Source organism: Leguminivora glycinivorella, chromosome 2 (genome assembly GCF_023078275.1).
Source record: "Leguminivora glycinivorella isolate SPB_JAAS2020 chromosome 2, LegGlyc_1.1, whole genome shotgun sequence".
Classification (NCBI taxonomy): domain Eukaryota; kingdom Metazoa; phylum Arthropoda; class Insecta; order Lepidoptera; family Tortricidae; genus Leguminivora; species Leguminivora glycinivorella.
Genome location: NC_062972.1, coordinates 7,158,405 through 7,177,473, shown reverse-complemented (window position 1 = coordinate 7,177,473; position 19,069 = coordinate 7,158,405). Strand labels below are relative to the sequence as shown.

At 40.0% G+C, this 19,069-nt stretch overlaps 2 protein-coding genes across 2 annotated transcripts in view; one reads left to right on the top strand and one right to left on the bottom strand.

Moving 5' to 3' along the window:
• Nucleotides 1-17,170, top strand: part of LOC125238097 (homeotic protein proboscipedia) — a 76,537-nt gene extending 59,367 nt beyond the window's left edge. Inside the window, exons 3-4 of the mRNA XM_048145388.1 lie at nt 13,918-14,060; nt 14,233-17,170. Coding sequence (XP_048001345.1) covers nt 13,918-14,060; nt 14,233-15,645 — 1,556 coding nt within the window. The 3' untranslated portion in view covers nt 15,646-17,170. The remainder of the gene's footprint in view (nt 1-13,917; nt 14,061-14,232) is intronic.
• A 262-nt stretch (nt 17,171-17,432) lies between these two features.
• On the bottom strand, nt 17,433-18,950 carry LOC125238107 (prefoldin subunit 5). Its single transcript, XM_048145396.1, has 3 exons — nt 18,724-18,950; nt 18,415-18,624; nt 17,433-18,020 (listed from the first exon to the last, which is right to left on the bottom strand). The coding sequence occupies exons 1-3, from the start codon at nt 18,823-18,825 to the stop codon at nt 17,847-17,849; spliced, it is 486 nt and encodes a 161-aa protein (XP_048001353.1). The 5' UTR covers nt 18,826-18,950; the 3' UTR covers nt 17,433-17,846.
• Between the last annotated feature and the right edge of the window lie 119 nt (nt 18,951-19,069).

Genomic DNA, 19,069 nt, shown 5'->3' with positions numbered 1-19,069 from the left:
TTTACAAGAAACAATCCTATGTTAAAATAACCCAAACTAATTTTATTTGGGGTATATAAAATTGACTCATTGAGTATCAGTTGGCTTTAAAAGCAACATTTTAAACTTATTTCACTGTCCATAATGGGGATCCATCCATTACTGGACAACTGCAGTCCATGATTGGAGAAAAAACACCTCATTTTTAGGGTTCCGTACCTCGAAAAGGAAAAACGGAACCCTTATAGGATCACTCGTGCGTCTGTCTGTCCGTCGTCACAGCCAATTTTCTCCGAAACTACTGAACCGATTAACTTGAAATTTGGCACGCATATGTAAACCTGTGACCCAAAGACAACATGTAATTTAAATTAAGAAATTTTAATTATAGGGGCCACTTTTGGGGGCGAAAGTGAAAATTAAAAATCAAAATTTCTGGAACTACCTACATATTGTGTTACATATCAAATGAAAGAAGTTTTTATGAGTATTTCAAAAATATATTTTTAATAATTTTTAGTAAGGTAATTTTCAAGTTATTTAAGAAAATAGGCAAAAAATTACCATTCCCCCCTTATCTCCGAAACTACTATGCGTAAAATTTTCAAAAAAATACACGAGATAGTTTTCAATCTATAGATTACAGGAAAACCTATTAGAAATCTACTGTAAAGCGTAAGTAGGACTTAAAATAAAAAACTCAAATTACCTACGAATTTCACTCATTGCCCGCTGCAAGGAGTTACCAAATTTTTTGAGCGCGCTTGAATATTACATATAAACTCATTTCTGTTTCGTTTTGTTCAAAATGTCGATTATTCGTAAAAATGACTTAAGTTCCTACTAAAAAGGAGGCGCATAAGCCCTTCTTGTAGTGTACGGAACCCTTACAACGCGAGTAGAACTCGCACTTGGCCGGTTTTTATTTGTAAACTATGAAGAAACCAAAAGGAGTATCTATTCTGCATTACGCTTGAAATGTAAAAGAAGGATAAGACATTCAAGTTTTAACACGCTTAGCGGTAAAATTTTTACACGTATCATTGAAATATCAAAAATAGGCAAAATTGTATCTTAAACTGTCCATGATTAGGTCCGTTACCTTACACCCATATTTTTACACTTGGCTGTACCTACTCGTATAAGTCTACAAATTAGTGTTTGAGCCATAATCCCTGCGTGAAAGGGAGTCGCTGTTGCCTCATAAATATTAATCTATATGTATGTCCTCTAAAATGTTCCTGTTAAAACGAACATTTTCACATTCAAGTCGATCTAATAAAAAAAATACCTGAAATAAATGCAGTTTTCCACTTGAAGTCCCCTGTCTCACAAGGAGATGCTTTCAAAGCAAGTAGCGATGATAAGCACTTTAAATCCCGGTAATCATTTTATACCGCTCACGAAGTCGTAACGGCAATGTTCACGTCACAAAATTGAGGAAAAATTTACTTTTCGCTCGTAGAAATATTGAATTTTTACATTTATGCCTTTCACACCTCATAACGTAATATTTCTCAGCGAAATCTCCCTCCCTTCGGTAACTTTTCCGTTGCAGCAACATTCAAAATAAATGTTTGGTGCTTTGTCAGGGCGGGCCGTGTATGCCACCTTTACACGCGCGCTGAAGGCTGATATTATGTGTTATGGTATGCTTTACATACATATATGTTTATACAAGATATAAGTTGAATTTCCTCGTAGCTGTTTGCAGCGGCACCAATTGTGACACATTTATGAGATTTTTTTTGTATTATTGTTGAGAATTCACATCACAATAAAATATATTGTTTCAATATTTTTTTAATTACATATATATAACTCAATTCTAAGTAACTACAGTTATCTCAGCTTGTTGCAGGTTAACATCCAGTTAACCTTAACAATACCACCATGCCTGTTTGTCTGCAAGTGCCACATAAAATATACCTCCGTTCTTCTTCCGCCATTGTTACTGTTAGGGTCCCCCCACATCTAGCGTCTCGCGAGCGTAGCGTCGGGCCAACTGTTTTGGCAAATCCTGACACCGCGTCGGCGCGACGTCGACGCAACGTCGACGCAGCGTCTTTTTCCATACAGCTGGCCCGACGCTACGCTCGCGAGACGCTAGATGTGGGGGGACCCTAACAGTAACAATGGCGGAAGAAGAACGGAGGTATATTGGGGGACCCTTAAACCTGTATACAAAGGCAAGCATCACAAGTATCAAAACTATCTCCCAATACGTGCAATACAAATGTGGCCACGACATTTAAAGAGGGGCGTCGATCTAATGGGTCGACCGCCAACTGCCCAGCACTAATTAATCCTTTACCGGCTCTTGATTAATTATTCCGACTTGCCTCCGGCTCTTCTCCACGCACGCGAGTAGTTTACACTTAATTGTAGCAATAGGTCTGGGCATTCGTCTTTGTCGTGAATCTTTTGTTGTGCTGATTTATTGAATCGGTTTGATATCGCGTTATAGCTACTCACTATCACATATCGTCACTACTTTTAAATAAACTTGTACCTTCGTCTGTCAATGAAAAGAAAATTGTAGTAAGTATGTATGGAATGCATATAGACTTACTGCGTTTTAACTTTGAGGAAGAGCGTGAGATACGAGATTTTTTAAAAGTAGTGACGATATATTTGCTTTCGTGCACCAAATCTGAAGGAGAATATTTTGAAAATTATACGTTTTAATTTACTCTTAGCAAATCTATAACCTAATTACATTGTTGAATGTTTTGTGTACTGACGTGTCCTTAATATGGATCCCGATTCAGATTTAATAACTTTTTCAGTTCCGTATTTATTTTGATACGAACTAACAACATAACATAACATTCAGGACCATCTTCAAAGTCGTATGTATGGAATGCATATTTTAGACTTACCGCGTTTTAAGTTTGAGGAACAGCGAACAGATACGAGATTTTTTAAAAGTAGTGACGATATACAAGATTACCAAAATATCACGATAGAGGAGGAAATTTTAAGATCACTTTTTATCTCCTTTATTAACCGACTTCAAAAAAAAGAAGGAGGTTCAATTCGACTGAATGTTATTTTTGTATGTATGTTATGTCGCTATATAGTCGAATAGATGAAGAAGATAATTTACAAGGTTGTGTTGCTAGTTGAAGGAATCAATTTATTTGTTGGAAAAGTTTAAAAAAACATTAAAGTTTATGCCTTGGGTTCATTGTTCATTAGATAACTAAACAGGAATGTATTACCTACGAGGGCTGATTGGAAAGTTCGCGGCCTGACCATTAAAAAAAAACTTAGTTTCTTTTTTCTGCCGTCATTTTGAACTGTCATTATTTAGTTGTCATCCCGCGAAATTTTAATTACAAGACAAGACAAGACAAGAGACGCCGTACCCAGCCAGGACATGCCTGCTCCGGACTAGCCGGCGTACCAGGGGGCGTAGTTTTGTGGGGAGTGACACGCTCAGGGATAGGGGGAGGATAGTCAATCAGCCGGCTATGCAGCCTTGAGCCAATATTGGAAGGTAGGAGGGGTAGGTTAAGTCATTAAAGGAGAGCGTTAGAAAATTAATATGTCTGTTCCTCGTTTTAGTTTCGATTAGCTAACTAACTTGTTTCGAGTTAGCTGTATGCAATATAATCTTAGAATTCTGGCTGCTCGTCGATTCGATGGTCTACTTCTTCTTCTGATTCGCTGTCGGTCTCTTCTAGTGTATAAATTTCTCTTGCTGCTTTTACGAATTGGCTTTTGTCCTCTGCCATGTTGAGCCATTCGGAAGGATGTCTGGGGTAATATTCCATGTCTTGCATCAGTGAATTTTCCCACGTGTAGATAGGTCTGCCCACTTTAAGTTTATTGGCTCTGTATCTATAGGCGGCCTCTAAGAGGTGGGGTTTAGGGCGTCTTAGGATGTGTCCTAGGTAGCACATTCGGAGGCATTTTATCCTCTTTGTGATTGTTTTACCGTTGAGGATATCTCGAATCTTAGCTGGTTTCGGTGCTGTTCCTGACTTGTTTATCATGTCTCTTAATATTATTCGCTCATAGCGTCTGAGTTTGGATCTATTGGCTTTAGTAAGGGCTGCACACTTGAGCCCGTATGTGATGGTAGGTTCGATGACCATTTTATATAGTAGAAGTGTGATCTGCCATTGCATTCTAGATTCTTTGACGAATTTAGTAAGAATTTTAGCGTTTCGTAGAGCCTGTTTGCAACGTGTGTGAACTGTGTTATTTCTAGATAGCGTAGACGTGATGTATGTTCCTAGGTATCTAATTTCGTTCACTGGGGAGATTAGTGAGCTACCGAGGGTGACGAAGGTTCCCTGGTTTTGGTTTGTATTTACTGGGTCTCTCACTAGTAATTTAGTTTTAGTCTCATTCACTCTGAGGCCTACCGTTTCGAATAAGGATTTGGCTTTATCGTAAATGGTATGAAGCTGTTGCTGGCAATTAGAAATAATGATTACGTCGTCCGCAAATGCCAAAATTATAGGTAATTGTATTTCTTGGTCCTGGTTGAGCTTCACAAAGGGAAGCTCTTCTTCAAGGGTTATGAATACGTCATCCATTAGTATCGTAAATAACCTGGGAGAAAGAGGGCACCCCTGTTTGACGCCTTTGCCTTTTTTAATCCACCTTGTTTGTTGCCCGAACCATTTTATACAGGTTAATTCGTTCATGGCCGCTTTGACTATTCTGTTGGTCATAGCTCTGTTTGTTCTACTCAATAGTATGTCCCTGAGGGCGTTTAGGTCCACGGTGTCGAAGGCTTTTTCCAGGTCGATTGATAGAACGTACGTTTTGTTGCCTGCTTTCCACTCTTCGTCCAAAACTCTCCGTAGGGTGAACATGTGGTCGTCTGTGGATCTGTTTTTCAGGAATGCTGCCTGGTAATTACCAAGTTCCTTGGTTGATTCTTCTAACTTTGCTAAAAGAAAGTTGGCGTATATTCTGTAGCCGGTAGTACAGATAGAGATGCGTCGGTAGTCGTCAATCGTTCTCGGATTAGATTTTTTTGGGAGGGGTACTTGGACTGACTGTGTCCAGGTGGCCGGCAAAACGTTTTTTGTCCAAGCCGTTTTTATATGTCCTAGAATCTCGGATTTTAGCTCCCAGGTGTTTGCTTTGTATAATTCCGTGACCACTTGATCGATGCCGGGGGAGGTACCGTTTCTCATTTGGCTGATGATCTTATCAATGTCCTCCATTGTGGGGTCCTCTCCTAGTTCTGATGGGTCCTCCTCGGTGAGTCCGTCAATGAAAGGCCCCTCCATGTTGTCTAGTTCGTTTTCCCATTTTGACATTGGGATAAAAGTGTTTTTGATTTGCCGTCTTTCTTTTTGTTTATGTCTTCTGTAGAAGTCGTAAGTGATCTTCATTCTCATCGATGGGTGTGTTTTGGCTAGCCCCCTGAAGAACGCTTTGCATTCTTTTTCGTCGTCTGCTGCTTCGATCGTTTCTAAACGACGCCTGCACTCTCTGAGATTGTTTCTAACTGATGGGTCCTGTGGGTGTTGTTTACTTTGAAATTTTGCCTTTTGTAGATTTGTTAGTGCCTCTTTGCGTTCTGTGGAGTAGTTAGGTTGATATTTTAGGGTCTTATTAGCGGCAGTTTTCATGATGTTCATGATGTTGTCCCACGGTAGTGGCATTGTTCTCTCCGCTCTGCTTTTCTCAGTTAGATCCATAAGGCAACCTTGGTATTCTTTAACTGTTGAGCTGTTTTGGAGCAGTTCGTAATTAAGGGTCCTGTAGTTGAATTCGTCGGTTATCGTCTCGTTGGTTGTCTGATAAGAAACTTTCTTACGGGTTAAACCGTGTCTTTGTTTCAGATTACCCCATATCATTTTGTGATCAGATAAGTGTGTGTACTCCCCTTTGATAAAGTTAAATATGGGTCGACTTCTTGCGTCTGTCATTATATGGTCGATTTGAGACCTTTTCTCTCCTGACCTCCAAGTCAGTTTACAGCTTGTCCGTCCAAAAGAAGTTTCTAATCGGAATTTCTCCCTGCGAATCAGGTCTAATAAGATTTCCCCGTTGTCGTTAGTCTTTTCATGAAAGAGGTTCCTGCCTATTAGTTTTTGATCCCGAAGTGCAGTTGTGTCTTTGAGGCCAATGTGAGCGTTCAAGTCTCCTAGGATGATAGGTGTTGCATTCTTTGGTTTCTTATCTAACAGTTGTAGAAGGCGTGTTAGGTCATTGGCGGCGGCAGACGCTGCATTAGACCAGTGGGTTGTGATAATAAATAGTGTGTGTCCGTTAGATGTGTCTATTGAGGCCACCATGTTGTTTGTGTTTTCTTTTGACCAGTTTAGCTTAAGCCCGGTGTTTTTTCTGATTAGTATGGCTACGCCTCTTCTGTTGTTGTTTCCGCTAAGATTCCACGTGTAGTGTTTTGAGTCGAGTGTGCCAGATTTGAGATGTGTTTCTTGTAAGCATGCGATGTGGATTGACTTTTCTTCCAGTAGTGAGTCAATGTCACGTTTTTTAATTTGTGTCGCCGCACCTCTTACGTTCCAAGTGGCCACGTTTATGTTTTCTACATCACGTTTATGGGTGGCAGGCCGCGGTTTGGTGCGGGTAATTCTGTAGCCGGTCTTATCGGGTATATCTTCTGGGGTCCCAGTTCCAGCCGTAAGACTGAGATCGTTATGTGGTATATTTCTCGTTAATACTCCTAGATGGCTTTCAAAACAGTCGTAGTGATTGCCACTAAAAATAAGGCCTATATTACCGACCGCGTCATGTGGTATGGTGGGAGAAAAGCATGCTGTTTCTTGTGGAGGGGATCCCTGGAATATTTTTACATTTATGCTATAATAATCAGCCGCTGCAATTAGTATATCGGTGCCACCCCATGTACCATCTACGTATTGTGATTTTATGTAATTGTCGATTTCTGCGTTTTGCGCAAAGGTGTCCAGGTTGCTCATGATTGCCATATGTATTTTAGGGTCGTTTTTATTTTCTTCCACATATCGCGCGAGATCTCGTCGGATTGCCTGGTAGTCAAATGTTAGGTCATATAGGTCGTTTATTTGGTGGGCTAGTGCGCGGTATAGGCAATTCCCGTCGCCTTGTATCTTTATGATTTTGTTATCCATGTTGGGGCTTGTATTTGATGTTGCATTTGGCGTTGCTAGAGTATGCTGTGGGGAGGACTTATGTGTCTAATTTATGTTTAGGGTTAATTTCTTACTAATGTGTCATGCAGTTCGTGCAACTTAGTGTGATGTACTTATATGTTATATTAGGGCTAAGTAATGTTTGGTTGAATTATTATTACTAACCATTAACTAATGAACAATTTAATTACTGATTATGTTGACCTAAACAACATTAAAACTAGAGTTCAACTTACAAATAAAAGTGAGCTTGTACCAAACTACGTATCTAATTACATAGAACTTGGGTTATGCTAATTAACTTATATAGTAAAGAATATAATTAAGTGTATAATATTTGCTGTGTGCTTATAGAATTAAGTAATGTTTATTAGGTATGCAGTACTTGCGCTTTCTGGGATTATACTGTTTTACAGGGTATGGTGTGATTTAGGTTATTTTTCAGTAGTGTGCAATGGCTTTCGGGCCTTGTGGTGCCTAATTAATATTTATTTCTGTTTACTAACATTAGTTTCTAACTGTGTGACTGCGCCACGATTGAGTAGCCCGTTGCGTTTTTTATGTATACTACTTACTTATGAATGGGTAGTACATACAGATACAATTTTTTATAACTGTGATATAGCTAACGTTCGAAATGTATTTGTATAGTTATCCTTCTTCTTTGACTCGTAGTTTCCTGTTCGTGGTGTAAAGTTGTCCAAGGATCCCGATTTTTTGGTGGGAATAATTACGGTCTAGCGAGTGCCCCGGGGTAAAGACAATACGGCTCAATGCGAGTCAGATAAACAACCCTGCATGAATAGAGTTTTACGTAATTTATCGTTTATGACCGTGTTCGACAGCAAAGTGATGGCTGGGGCTGGACGCCATATGTGTGCGTTTCTACTAAGGAGTTGTCATCGTTTTTTATGGGGGAAATTTATCCTTTTCTTTAATGGGAAGTTATTGGTTTGTTTTATGAGTTGGGTGCGCAATGAGTTTGTTATTATGTTGTATAAGTTATCCAAATTGTTCCCAAGAAAGGTCCGGGTTTTTTGTGCTTTGAATCTTGCTGTTTAGTATTTCCGAATGTCTGTGTCCGCGGGTGCTGCTATTATGACTTAATATGAAGCTTGTACTTGTATGCTTAATGTGCCTTCCAGGCTGCGATATCTCGTCTCGGAAGAGTCCTTCGTTAGAAGGGTACAAGAGGTATGGTACCTAATTGATATTTGGCGCAAGGTAATGTGGTGTGTAGGCCTAGGCAATATTAAGGCTAACGTAGTAATTAGTAATTACTACACAAGTATACCTAAGAAAACATTCTTACTCGGAATTAAATGAAATAAAGATTAAACTATACAAATTTTATACCTACGAGATTTATTTATACCACTTGAATAACAAATTACAGAACTACGGTGGTATTAATGCTATAGATTACCTAAAAATAATTATGAAATAAATTATGCTAACTATACCTAATAGAAATTAATGTTGTAAATTTGGAAACGTAATGTGCAAATTATTATTTTATGAATAGATGAATAATATTGGAAAATGAAATGTTTCATAAGGGTGTTATTAGCTGAAGTATATTATAGGTATGGACACTGGACAGGTATACGATGCCTATGAGGTTTGTCCATTAAGTAGTATGGTCGCGTTACGGGTGTACAAATAAGTTAGGTACTTATATGTTAGGTACTTAGGAACAGTATGTATACTCCGGGTGAACTAGGCATGTATAATAGTTGTAGTCGGCTGGTTGTGGTGTATCACCCCCGCTATGTCTCTGTACCGGTTCGTTTGTGATATGTACGTTGTGACTCGTGGACCTAGTGGACTGAGTATACTGCAGTACTGGTGTTAGTGCTAAGGTCTAGCAGAGATGGAACGAGCTCACCAGTTTGGTCATGGAGGTGTAGTTGGCAGCAGCTGCTGTTCCTCGGCGTTGGATCGTAGGCGCCGGGCGCGGGAAAGTTGGCCCGGTCTGGGAGAGCGAGAGTCACACACTAGGCTAGTTCGCTGCTAGATCTGGTGTCCCTATAAGTTATTGATTTAACACTGTCCCTAGGATTGAGCCACAGACACTGTAGGAATGTAAACACACTGCACACTCGTAACGCGGGAAGAGGTTCGTGATTCTAAATAGATCTAACACTGTCTCTATAAATGAGGTAAATCTAAATGATTATGTAAATAACACACAATACACTCGTAACGTGAAACCTATAAGCAACTATTTGTGCAATTTGGACGCGTAAGGAACTTGGCGTAGGTTGCGGTCGGCTAGTTGTCGCACTTGCCACCCGTAGGGTTATCGCGGGTTCCTTTGTTTTGGCCGAGGTTTTACAACTTTGGGCTCTCGGGGGATGCGTCCGTCTCCCACGGCGTGTCAGACAAGACTCTTGTCATCCCGCGAAATTTTAATTTTAATTAAATGCAATATTTTAAAATAAGTTTTTCCTCTCATTTAAAAATACGTGTAAGCAGTTTTTTCACAATGGACAATTTGGAGCAACGTGATGTAATTAAATATCTTCATAAAAAAGGATTGACTGCGAAACAAATTTATGAAGATATGCAGTGTACATTAGGACAATCCGGTCCATCATATACGATGGTAAAAAAGTGGGCAGCTGAATTCAAGCGGGGACGAGTCAGTATCGCAGATGACCCTCGCTCCGGGAGGCCAACTACTGCGACCAATCCAAATAATGTGGCAACTGTATGCAAAATGGTAATCCAAGACCGACGGTTAAAAGTGAGAGAAATAGCCGACATCGTAGGCATCTCCTATGAAAAAACTCAAAACATTATAGTTAACGAATTAGGGTTTTCCAAGGTGTCGGCGAGATGGGTTCCAAAGCTCCTTTCAGTGGAACAAAAAATCACTCGTCTAACAATTTCACGCGACTGTCTAGACCTGTATGAAGCAGACCCTCAAGACTTTTTGGACAGATATGTTACTATGGATGAGACATGGGTCTACCACTATACGCCCGAGACTAAACAGCAATCAAAACAGTGGGTTCGTGCTGGATCTCCGCCACCCAAAAAGGCAAAGGCCATTTTGTCGGCAAATAAAGTTATGGCATCAGTGTTCTGGGACGCAAAGGGTGTAATAATGGTTGACTATCTCCAAAAAGGTACGACTATAAACTCGGACTATTATTGCGAACTTTTACGTCGATTACGTCGACTTTTACGTCGACTTTGAAAGTAAAAAGACCTGGAGTGCTGACAAAGAAAGTTCTTTTCCACCAGGACAATGCACGCGTGCATACGTCACTAAAGTCAATGGCAGAAATTCATAATTGCGGGTTTGAATTATTGCCGCATCTGCCTTATTCACCCGATTTGGCACCATCGGACTTCCATTTATTTCCAAACTTAAAAAAAACACATGGCTGGTAAGAAATTTTTGACCAACGACGAGGTCCAAGCTGAAGTGGATACCTATTTTGAAGGCCTGGAGGATTTTTTTTTTAAAAGTGGTATAATGGCTTTGGAATCCAGATGGAATAAGTGCAAAGACCTTAACGGGGACTACGTAGAGAAATAAAAATATTATAAAAAAACTTTGGTTTTGATTTCATACTTAAGCCGCGAACTTTTCAATCAGCCCTCGTATATTATTAAATGAAGCTCAGCAACTCGACTTATGTTTGACTTATGTGTTGTGTCACAGCAAAAATCTTAAAAGCATTTATTATTCAGTTTACCATAGATAAAGTACAAATAGCGAACTTAATGCCTTAAGGCATTCTCTACCAGTCAACCATTGGACCAAACAGAAACTTACAATTGGTGTGGAAAACCTGCAAGTATCAAGAAAAAGCAAACCCCACGTACGCAAATTGCAACGAGACCGCAAACATTTCAATAACATTCCGTTTCACCCCGGCGTCCGCGCCGGACCGGGACACGGCGACTCTTGACTTAAGTGATGTAGTGACCCTTAATCCGCCGTAAATCTTGCCGGGGGTTAAACAAGCCTGTAACACGTCATTTATTACCTGTGCAGGGTTCCCGAATTTAAACGCGTTCGCGTGTTAAGACTTCGTATTCGTATCGTATGTATTTCATCATCATCATCATCAGCCTATCGCAGTCCACTGCTGGACATAGGCCTCCCCAATTTCACGCCACCGTTTCCGATCTTCGGCTGCTCGCATCCAGCTGCTGCCAGCCATCCTGCGCAAATCGTCGCTCCACCTTGCCTGAGGCCGTCCTACACTACGCTTGCCGAGACGCGGTCTCCACTCAAGAACTCGTTTACCCCAACGGTTGTCGGTTCTACGGCTAATATGGCCAGCCCACTGCCACTTCAGCTTGCTAATACGTATGTATTTACTAATACTTAAAACTAAGTACCTACATAATTATTTCGATTTCGATCCTATTGGTTGCTATTGTATCTATTGCCTGTTTGCCACCGACGTGGTATAAAATCTTATGACAAATTAAAAGCCCATAGAAAAATAGCAAGTATTTCAGCATAAAATAAGTTTTTTTTTTTTGGGAACGTTTGTTTCTTCTATCAGCTTCTATCTAGATTACAACCGACATCTAAACCCTCGATTTGACCATCACACAAATCAAAGAGGATCGAGTATTACTGTCGAAGTAAAATGTGTAATCACAGTGCATAGACTGCCATCTCTTGACACAGGCTTAGAACTTTTGAACCTCAGTTTTGACAATTAGGCCCATATTCTTAGCTTGATAACTGATATGTGTTAAAATGTCAAATATTAATATTAGCGCCATCTAGCTGAGCGTACCCCAAAGGTGTAATGCCATCTGGGCCACCGTACCTTTTTCTGTATGGTACTGAAGTACGTTTTTTTCTTAGACTTTATCTGTCTATACGGAGTTATATATGTCTTTGACACAAATAAAAGGTAAACACACAATTGAAAGTCTTACACGATTTTCGTCATACCTATTAACAATTCGTTACTTGATAGCGAGCCGAGAACGTTACAAACGGTTACTTAGTAGAACCAAAAGTTTCGTACTTTATTTGTGTCGTTCTCAACACAACAAAGCTTTATATTTTATAGCGACCACAGATTTGTCTCAGAACATCCTCGTATTCAAACGCAGCGGTCAGCGGCGCGGAAGTGGACGCGATAATGCGCGCATTATACGATACGAGCCTCTCGGAATTATGCGGCCCTATTACACGACAAAAACTTACCGACTTGCATCTTTCGTCCAACCCTCGCACACGCACACGCACGAAAGTCATGCTTGTCGGCGATAAAATTGTCTAAAATTTATAACAATATTAGTACTTATGTCGTATGTAAAGTTCAAAAATAGCCGCTCTTGGGCCTCAGTTTTCGTTGTGAAACCAAAAGTCAAAAAAACGACTTATTTCTATTATATTAATCTATTATGCAAGATCGATTGAGGCAAATAAGGACATTTCAATTTTCGTTTTTCGTAGTCCCTCGGCTAATAGCTACGGCGTAGCCCTACGAGATATATTTAACGCTTAATAATAGTATGTACTTTAAAAAATCGGCTAGAGGTATACTGTACCTATACCTAACCAAGGTATGTATAATAATCTGCTCCACTTGGATCAAATTTTCTTATTTGAATCCCAAATTCCTAATAAAATAATGTATCCGTCCATATTCCATCTGTTAGAACGCAGTGTGAAAAAATAGTAAAATTTCCTTAACTATATGCGTTGGCTACAGGAAATAAAACTGCACTAAATATAAGGCATAAGTCGGTATTAACTAGAAATAAAATATATTATATTGTGGTGAAAAATTTATACTATAATATGTTGAAACACTTGTGTAGCCAACTGTCCACCTCGACCAGTGACCAGAGGCTATCGAGTTTCAGCTCCAGTTAACTTATAATTTAGTAATGTTGTTCTAATTTATGCAGTCCCCGTTTCACTTGTGCCCGCGATTGTGCGGCAGCGTCCGCCATTGGAACAATACGAACTTTGATATTAAAGTGGGTACTTAGTTTGGTTGCTCTGAACTTGACTGAACTTTCTCGGCAATGATAATCGTTTCATCGTTCCTCGTCTATTAGATTTTATGAATATATTTACTAATAAATAATAATAAAAATATTTGAATTTGAATAGAATGACGTACATTTTGAACACTATCTACCATATACTCGTACACTGGTGCATTCATGTGGAACCGAAGGGCAGTTCCAAGTTTGACTGACAGCTCCCCCGGCCAATGGCGTCCGCGACCTGACGTTCCTTGTCAATCATGCGCAGCGACCCCACCACGCTCCAAAAACCATAACACAACGCAAACTAACCCCTACCCCCTCGAAATAAGCGCTGCATCGACCGCACAACCCCGCGACAACTCCTGGCTGCTCGTCACGCAAACGCGATCGCCCCATTATTCGCCGCCCTTTTGTAATTTGAATTTCGAATTCCAATTCGTATTTTGTGGTAAAATAAAAAACGTTTCGACACAATGGCGTCAAGGGCGGTGCTCTAACATGCGATCAAGTTATTACATTAAAGGAAAGCGCGCCCGCGTAACTTGCCATCTATTATTGAAAGCTTCCAGGAATTATTTATAATCAACTATACTGGGAAAGTATTTCACAAAATACCTCCCACAGGAGTTAAATTTTCTTGCAAAAATAAAGAAAAGTCTTAGATATTATTTTGTTTCCGCTGAAATTCATTTTAAATCTTGAAAGTTAAAAGCCAAGTATTTGCGTGCGAGATATGTCATTATTGTATCGTATTATTTAAAAAGATTACAATTTATGATCTCACTGTAGAAATCCCAATTCATAAAACTATTCAAATAATGATTTTCTATACTTGTTACAGAAAATGGACTACCACGAAGACTGCGGACAGCCTACACGAACACGCAACTTCTGGAGTTGGAGAAGGAGTTCCACTTCAACAAGTACTTGTGTCGCCCGAGACGAATAGAGATCGCCGCCTCCTTAGACCTCACCGAGAGACAGGTAAAATCAGATTCACCTTTACCTGCCTACTTACTTCATTTATTGAAAACACAAACTAATTTAAAAAAATAAAAAGTTATATCAAATTCAATATGATTGCGACTACATACACGGTTAGGAATAATAAAATTAAACACTGCAAAAGCTCCTATCCAATTTTTTTTTGTTTCAGGTGAAGGTTTGGTTCCAAAACCGACGCATGAAACACAAGAGACAAACGCTAACTAAAAGCGAAGATGGCGACGACAAAGACTCGACCACATCCGAAGGTGGCAAGAGCTCCAAAATGGGACTGGATAAATTCCTGGATGACGACGGGCCCCTGTCCGGCAAGAAGAGCTGCCAGGGGTGCGAACTGCCGCCCGGAGCCCTATGCTCGCCTACAGAGGAACTGCCGGAGCTGGCCTCCCGCACACGCAACAACAACACGCCCAGCGCTACCAATAACAACAGTTTTGCGAGTGACGGGGCTTCCAGCGTCGCTTCCTCCTCATCGCTCGATAAGCTAGCGGAGGACGACTCACGTGACGCTCATCCCCCGGGAGCATCAGTCGTTGCTCCTCCCCGAAGTCTAGCCAAGAGAATTAAACAAGAATCAAGGAAACGCTCGCCGTCTCTAGACGCCACGGCTTGTAAAATTTCTCCGTCGTCTTCAAAGGACGGACTCGGCTCCATCGGTCTACCGGATGGCGCAAAATACTCGTCAGTCAGCCTCACGCCTTCCTCCACCCCTGGCACGCCGTCTAGCCTGCACCAGAGTCCTCTCGGCCACTACCCGAGACCGTCGCCCCCGAACGCGCCCCCCGGACCGCCTCATCCGCAAGCAGTACCCAACGCGATGCCATCATACGTTATAAGGGGTAACGCTCCCCCGGGACAATTTGTGCCTCATCCCGACTTCCGCATGGATTCAAAACAATTTGTAGGGAAAATAGGTCAGTATTCTCAGAGTAATAGAAACTACGATAATTACGGAGCAGCTGTGCATGCCGAGCAGCACGCGTACGCACGGAACCAGCAGCACGCTAGACAGGAGACTTCCGCATCAGGAAGACCCGCTAACGGTATCGCATCCCGACAAGCGTACCCTCACGAAATGTATCAAAACTATGGATACCCGGCGGCGTACGGAAAGGATCAAGTCGGTTACGGACACCCGGGATACGACCAGGCCCAAGGCTACCCGGCTGAGGCCATGGCTTACGCTAACAGCCATTACGGGTACCATTACCACGAGGGCTCACAGCACGAGCACGCGCACGGTTATTATGGAAGCGAGGCACAGAAGAATTCACATGGAAACGACTACGCTAAAGGTGCCTACTACGAGGCAAGCGGTGTGTATGCTGGGCAACAGCCATCAGCAGCTGGCGGGGCCGGGGCGCAGTATACCGCGGGCGCGAGCGGGGCGAGCGGCGAGGGGTACGCGGGTGAGTGCGGAGAGGGCTACGGCTCCTTCCAGCAGTTCTACGAAGCGACGCACGCGGCGCCCGCCGGCGCCGGAGACAACTCCAACTCATCCTCGGACTTCCATTTCCTGAGTAACCTCGCCAACGACTTTGCCCCAGAGTACTACACTATATGAGACAAGGACTTCGCCGAGCAGGCGAGTGATCTGTTCGTGTAACCACACGTAGTGCCCTATGGCTATGGGGCAGCGACCGGGCGCCAATCGTTTCCTCTTATTCATACGCCTCAAGTATGTACACACGAGGTAATTACAGTAATCGCCCCCGCTCTCGCTGCGTGACCTATAGCGAACGGCAATTATTATAATGTACAATAAAAGGCTTATAATTAAGGGATATGGTGTCTACATATACATACACCGACGTGTAGATTCGCCTAAGGCAGTGGTTAATATTTAAGGCTTAAGGTAACGTTAATGTAATAAAGTGTACATACCTAGTGAACTACTTATTTAGGAGTTTCAATACCTTGTAATACATATTTTTAACGTATAATATTGCGTAAGTTAGGTGCTGATATCAGTCGATATTTGGGATAAAAAATAATCTTGGTAGATAATTGATCACCGCATACAAAACATAGTTAAGTGTTAAGCTGAAGTTAACTTTGTACGCTAAAGCGCGCTACACATTTGCTTGAGAACTGAGCAAACCACCAGTGGCTATGTAACTTGTAGCGATGGTACCCTTGTGAATGCTGCGGTGTGAATCCACTACACTACATCTTTATTTCGAATTGTGATGCAGTGTATTACATTCACGTGGTACCTAATACTATGTAGTTCAATTTGAATTTTCTGCATAATATGATGCCGATGCCGTCTTCAGTTTAAGTTATAAAAGCTTAAAACAGCTTAAACTCAAAACCTTAGGCTTAAGACTATAGTCTTCGACACATTGGTGATCACCTATGAATGGTGAGGGACGGCAGCTCAGCGTGACAAGTGATCTGTATCTAGACATAAATACCTACATATGATCATTATTACAAGACTCCATGTGAAGTGCGAAGTTTCCAAAAATGTGTAGCGCGCGCAATTAACGATATTTATAATATATAGGTACATTCTTAAATTATTTGTGATGTATAAATACGCTAGGACTTACGTTTTCGAGAAAAACCTACATTTAAACGTGCCAGATCATTTCCCGGTAGCCTTTCAGCATTAGATATCTGAAGCTTTCCTACTATTATACAGTAAACAGCCATAAAGAATGCACATCGGTTTTTCGTCTTCGTAGAGCGTTGTCTCTTTCTTGCTAATGGGACGTTAATTGTCTCTTTCCAAAGACCAATGTGCGTTCTTTATGGCCGATTACTGTACAATGCATTGCTCACAAATGAAATTGATATCAATGTACAGTTCACATTACGGTATAATTACTATCTCGTATCTAACACAACACGTGTTCATGGTAAGAAACAGTTATTTAAATTAAAATTTGATTTTACATTACTATTATTAGAAAATTGTTTACAATTCTAAGGAATAGTCGTTGCCTTATTTAGGTAATATTGTTTTGTGGGTATAAGACATTGTAGATACGTATAAGATAGTTTACAGTAAGTCATTATATTGTAGATATCAGCGCTATCATTTTGGCCTATTAAAAAAATAAATCATTTGGTGTCACAATGTTTATTGACTACCTTATTTATTTTATCCCTAGACCTATCCTACCAAATTTTTTTAGTCTGAGAAATCAAAACAGTCAAAACCTAAAAAGACTCCCTTATCTGTTTGTTCCATATTTAAAATTTGAGGTTATAATTATAAATATGAATAAAGTTATACTTTTTTTAATTAATTCATAATGCAGTAAAGGAAAAGACAATTAATTTCCTTCAAACAAGATCAAAACATTTATCTGTTAAGCCTTTAAGGCCTAAATAAAAATCCTGTTGTGATTGATAAAACATGTTTTCCAATTAAAGACCTTACAAGCATTTTCACATTAGTTACAAAAGCATTTTTCAAACAGAACTCAAAGCAAATCAATTGACAATCAATTAATAATTTAGATGAAGAGATGTAAAATACAACTAGATAATTCTCATTACACAGAAGAATAAAAACTAGCCATTCTGAAATACACTAAATTTAATTCTGCATGTTAGTATTTCCTATTCTTGCTGTAGAATGTATGACATAATACTGTACAAATGCTTCATAAAATATCATTATTATTGCTGAAAACCCTTATTAAACATGTTGTGAAATTCCATAATATAGTCTTTAATACCAGTATTAATACAAAGTAAATAATTAATTAAATTAATATGTTATTCAAGCAAGCGAGTCAGTGTGTTCTATTGTTATGAGGTGGAAGGCTTCTGCTCCTGCGCTTGAGCCTGCAGCTTCATTTCCATCATCATACAGATTGCTTCTCGGACCTTTGATTTCTCAATACCCATGACTTGGATTTTCTCCATTTGTTCTGTTACAAACTGGGTTTTCCTTTTGAAATAGTCTTTAGCACCTTTTATGTCCTGTGAATTAAACAAAGTATTGCTATAGAAGCATATAATTAAAACCTGATACAAATTGTAGCAATTGTATTGATTTTTTCATTCACAATGACGCAGAAATTCGACAAATCTAACCTTTCATAGTATGACAATATGAATAACACAATCTATAGTATTGGTATGAAATATGGCAGAAAATATTTCAACCAACTTAGATTTATAGTTGCACAAATAAAATAAATTAACCCTAATGACTGGTTTGTTAACTTTATCAGAAATATATTCTAAAATAGTCTCCTATATAAAGGAAGAGAACAATTCAAGAAAAAACATATAGAAATGCTTGTCATTAACCAAAATATCCTCTTCATTTTTCAAGCCAGAAGCACAAAACCAGGTAAAAAAATATTCTCACCTTTTGAGCATAATATCCTGTGCCTATGTCTATTACTACATGTTCAGTATCTGCTATGGTACCGGGCACATACATGGAGCCTGTGAGAGGTACCAGAATACTCTTGCCTTTGGTGCTAGGTGTAATTTTGTCCATGCTCTCGCCAGACTCGACGAATTTGCCTTGAGCCATCTTTAGAGTTGAAAGAGAATCTTGGAAGACATTTAGCTCCTGAAATACCATTAGGATATTATTTTAATATATTTATTTAGACAGTATAAACTTTCAGTAATACAATATTAACATTTTTTATCATAAGAAATGCCTTACTTGGTCCAGTTGTTGCTTGAGCTGAGCCAACTGGTGAAGATTTAACTTAGACAAGTCGATTTGGTGCATACCCGGCGCTGGAGCGGTAGAAACTGATGCCATTTTGTGAGAAATATCGGACCAATACAATAACTAGTTGTAAATATTGCTTGGAAACGCAACTATAGCATATTTTCTATTAACCTCACACAAAAGAAAAGCCGTGTGAAACCATTAGCCAAATGCAATGACAGTTGACACAGTTGACAGTTATGTTTGAGACACGTAATAAACCGTTGTGAAGAAATGTGCTATCTGTTATGTGGTTATTTGTCATTTCTATTTTTTGTTGGCCACCATGATCAGG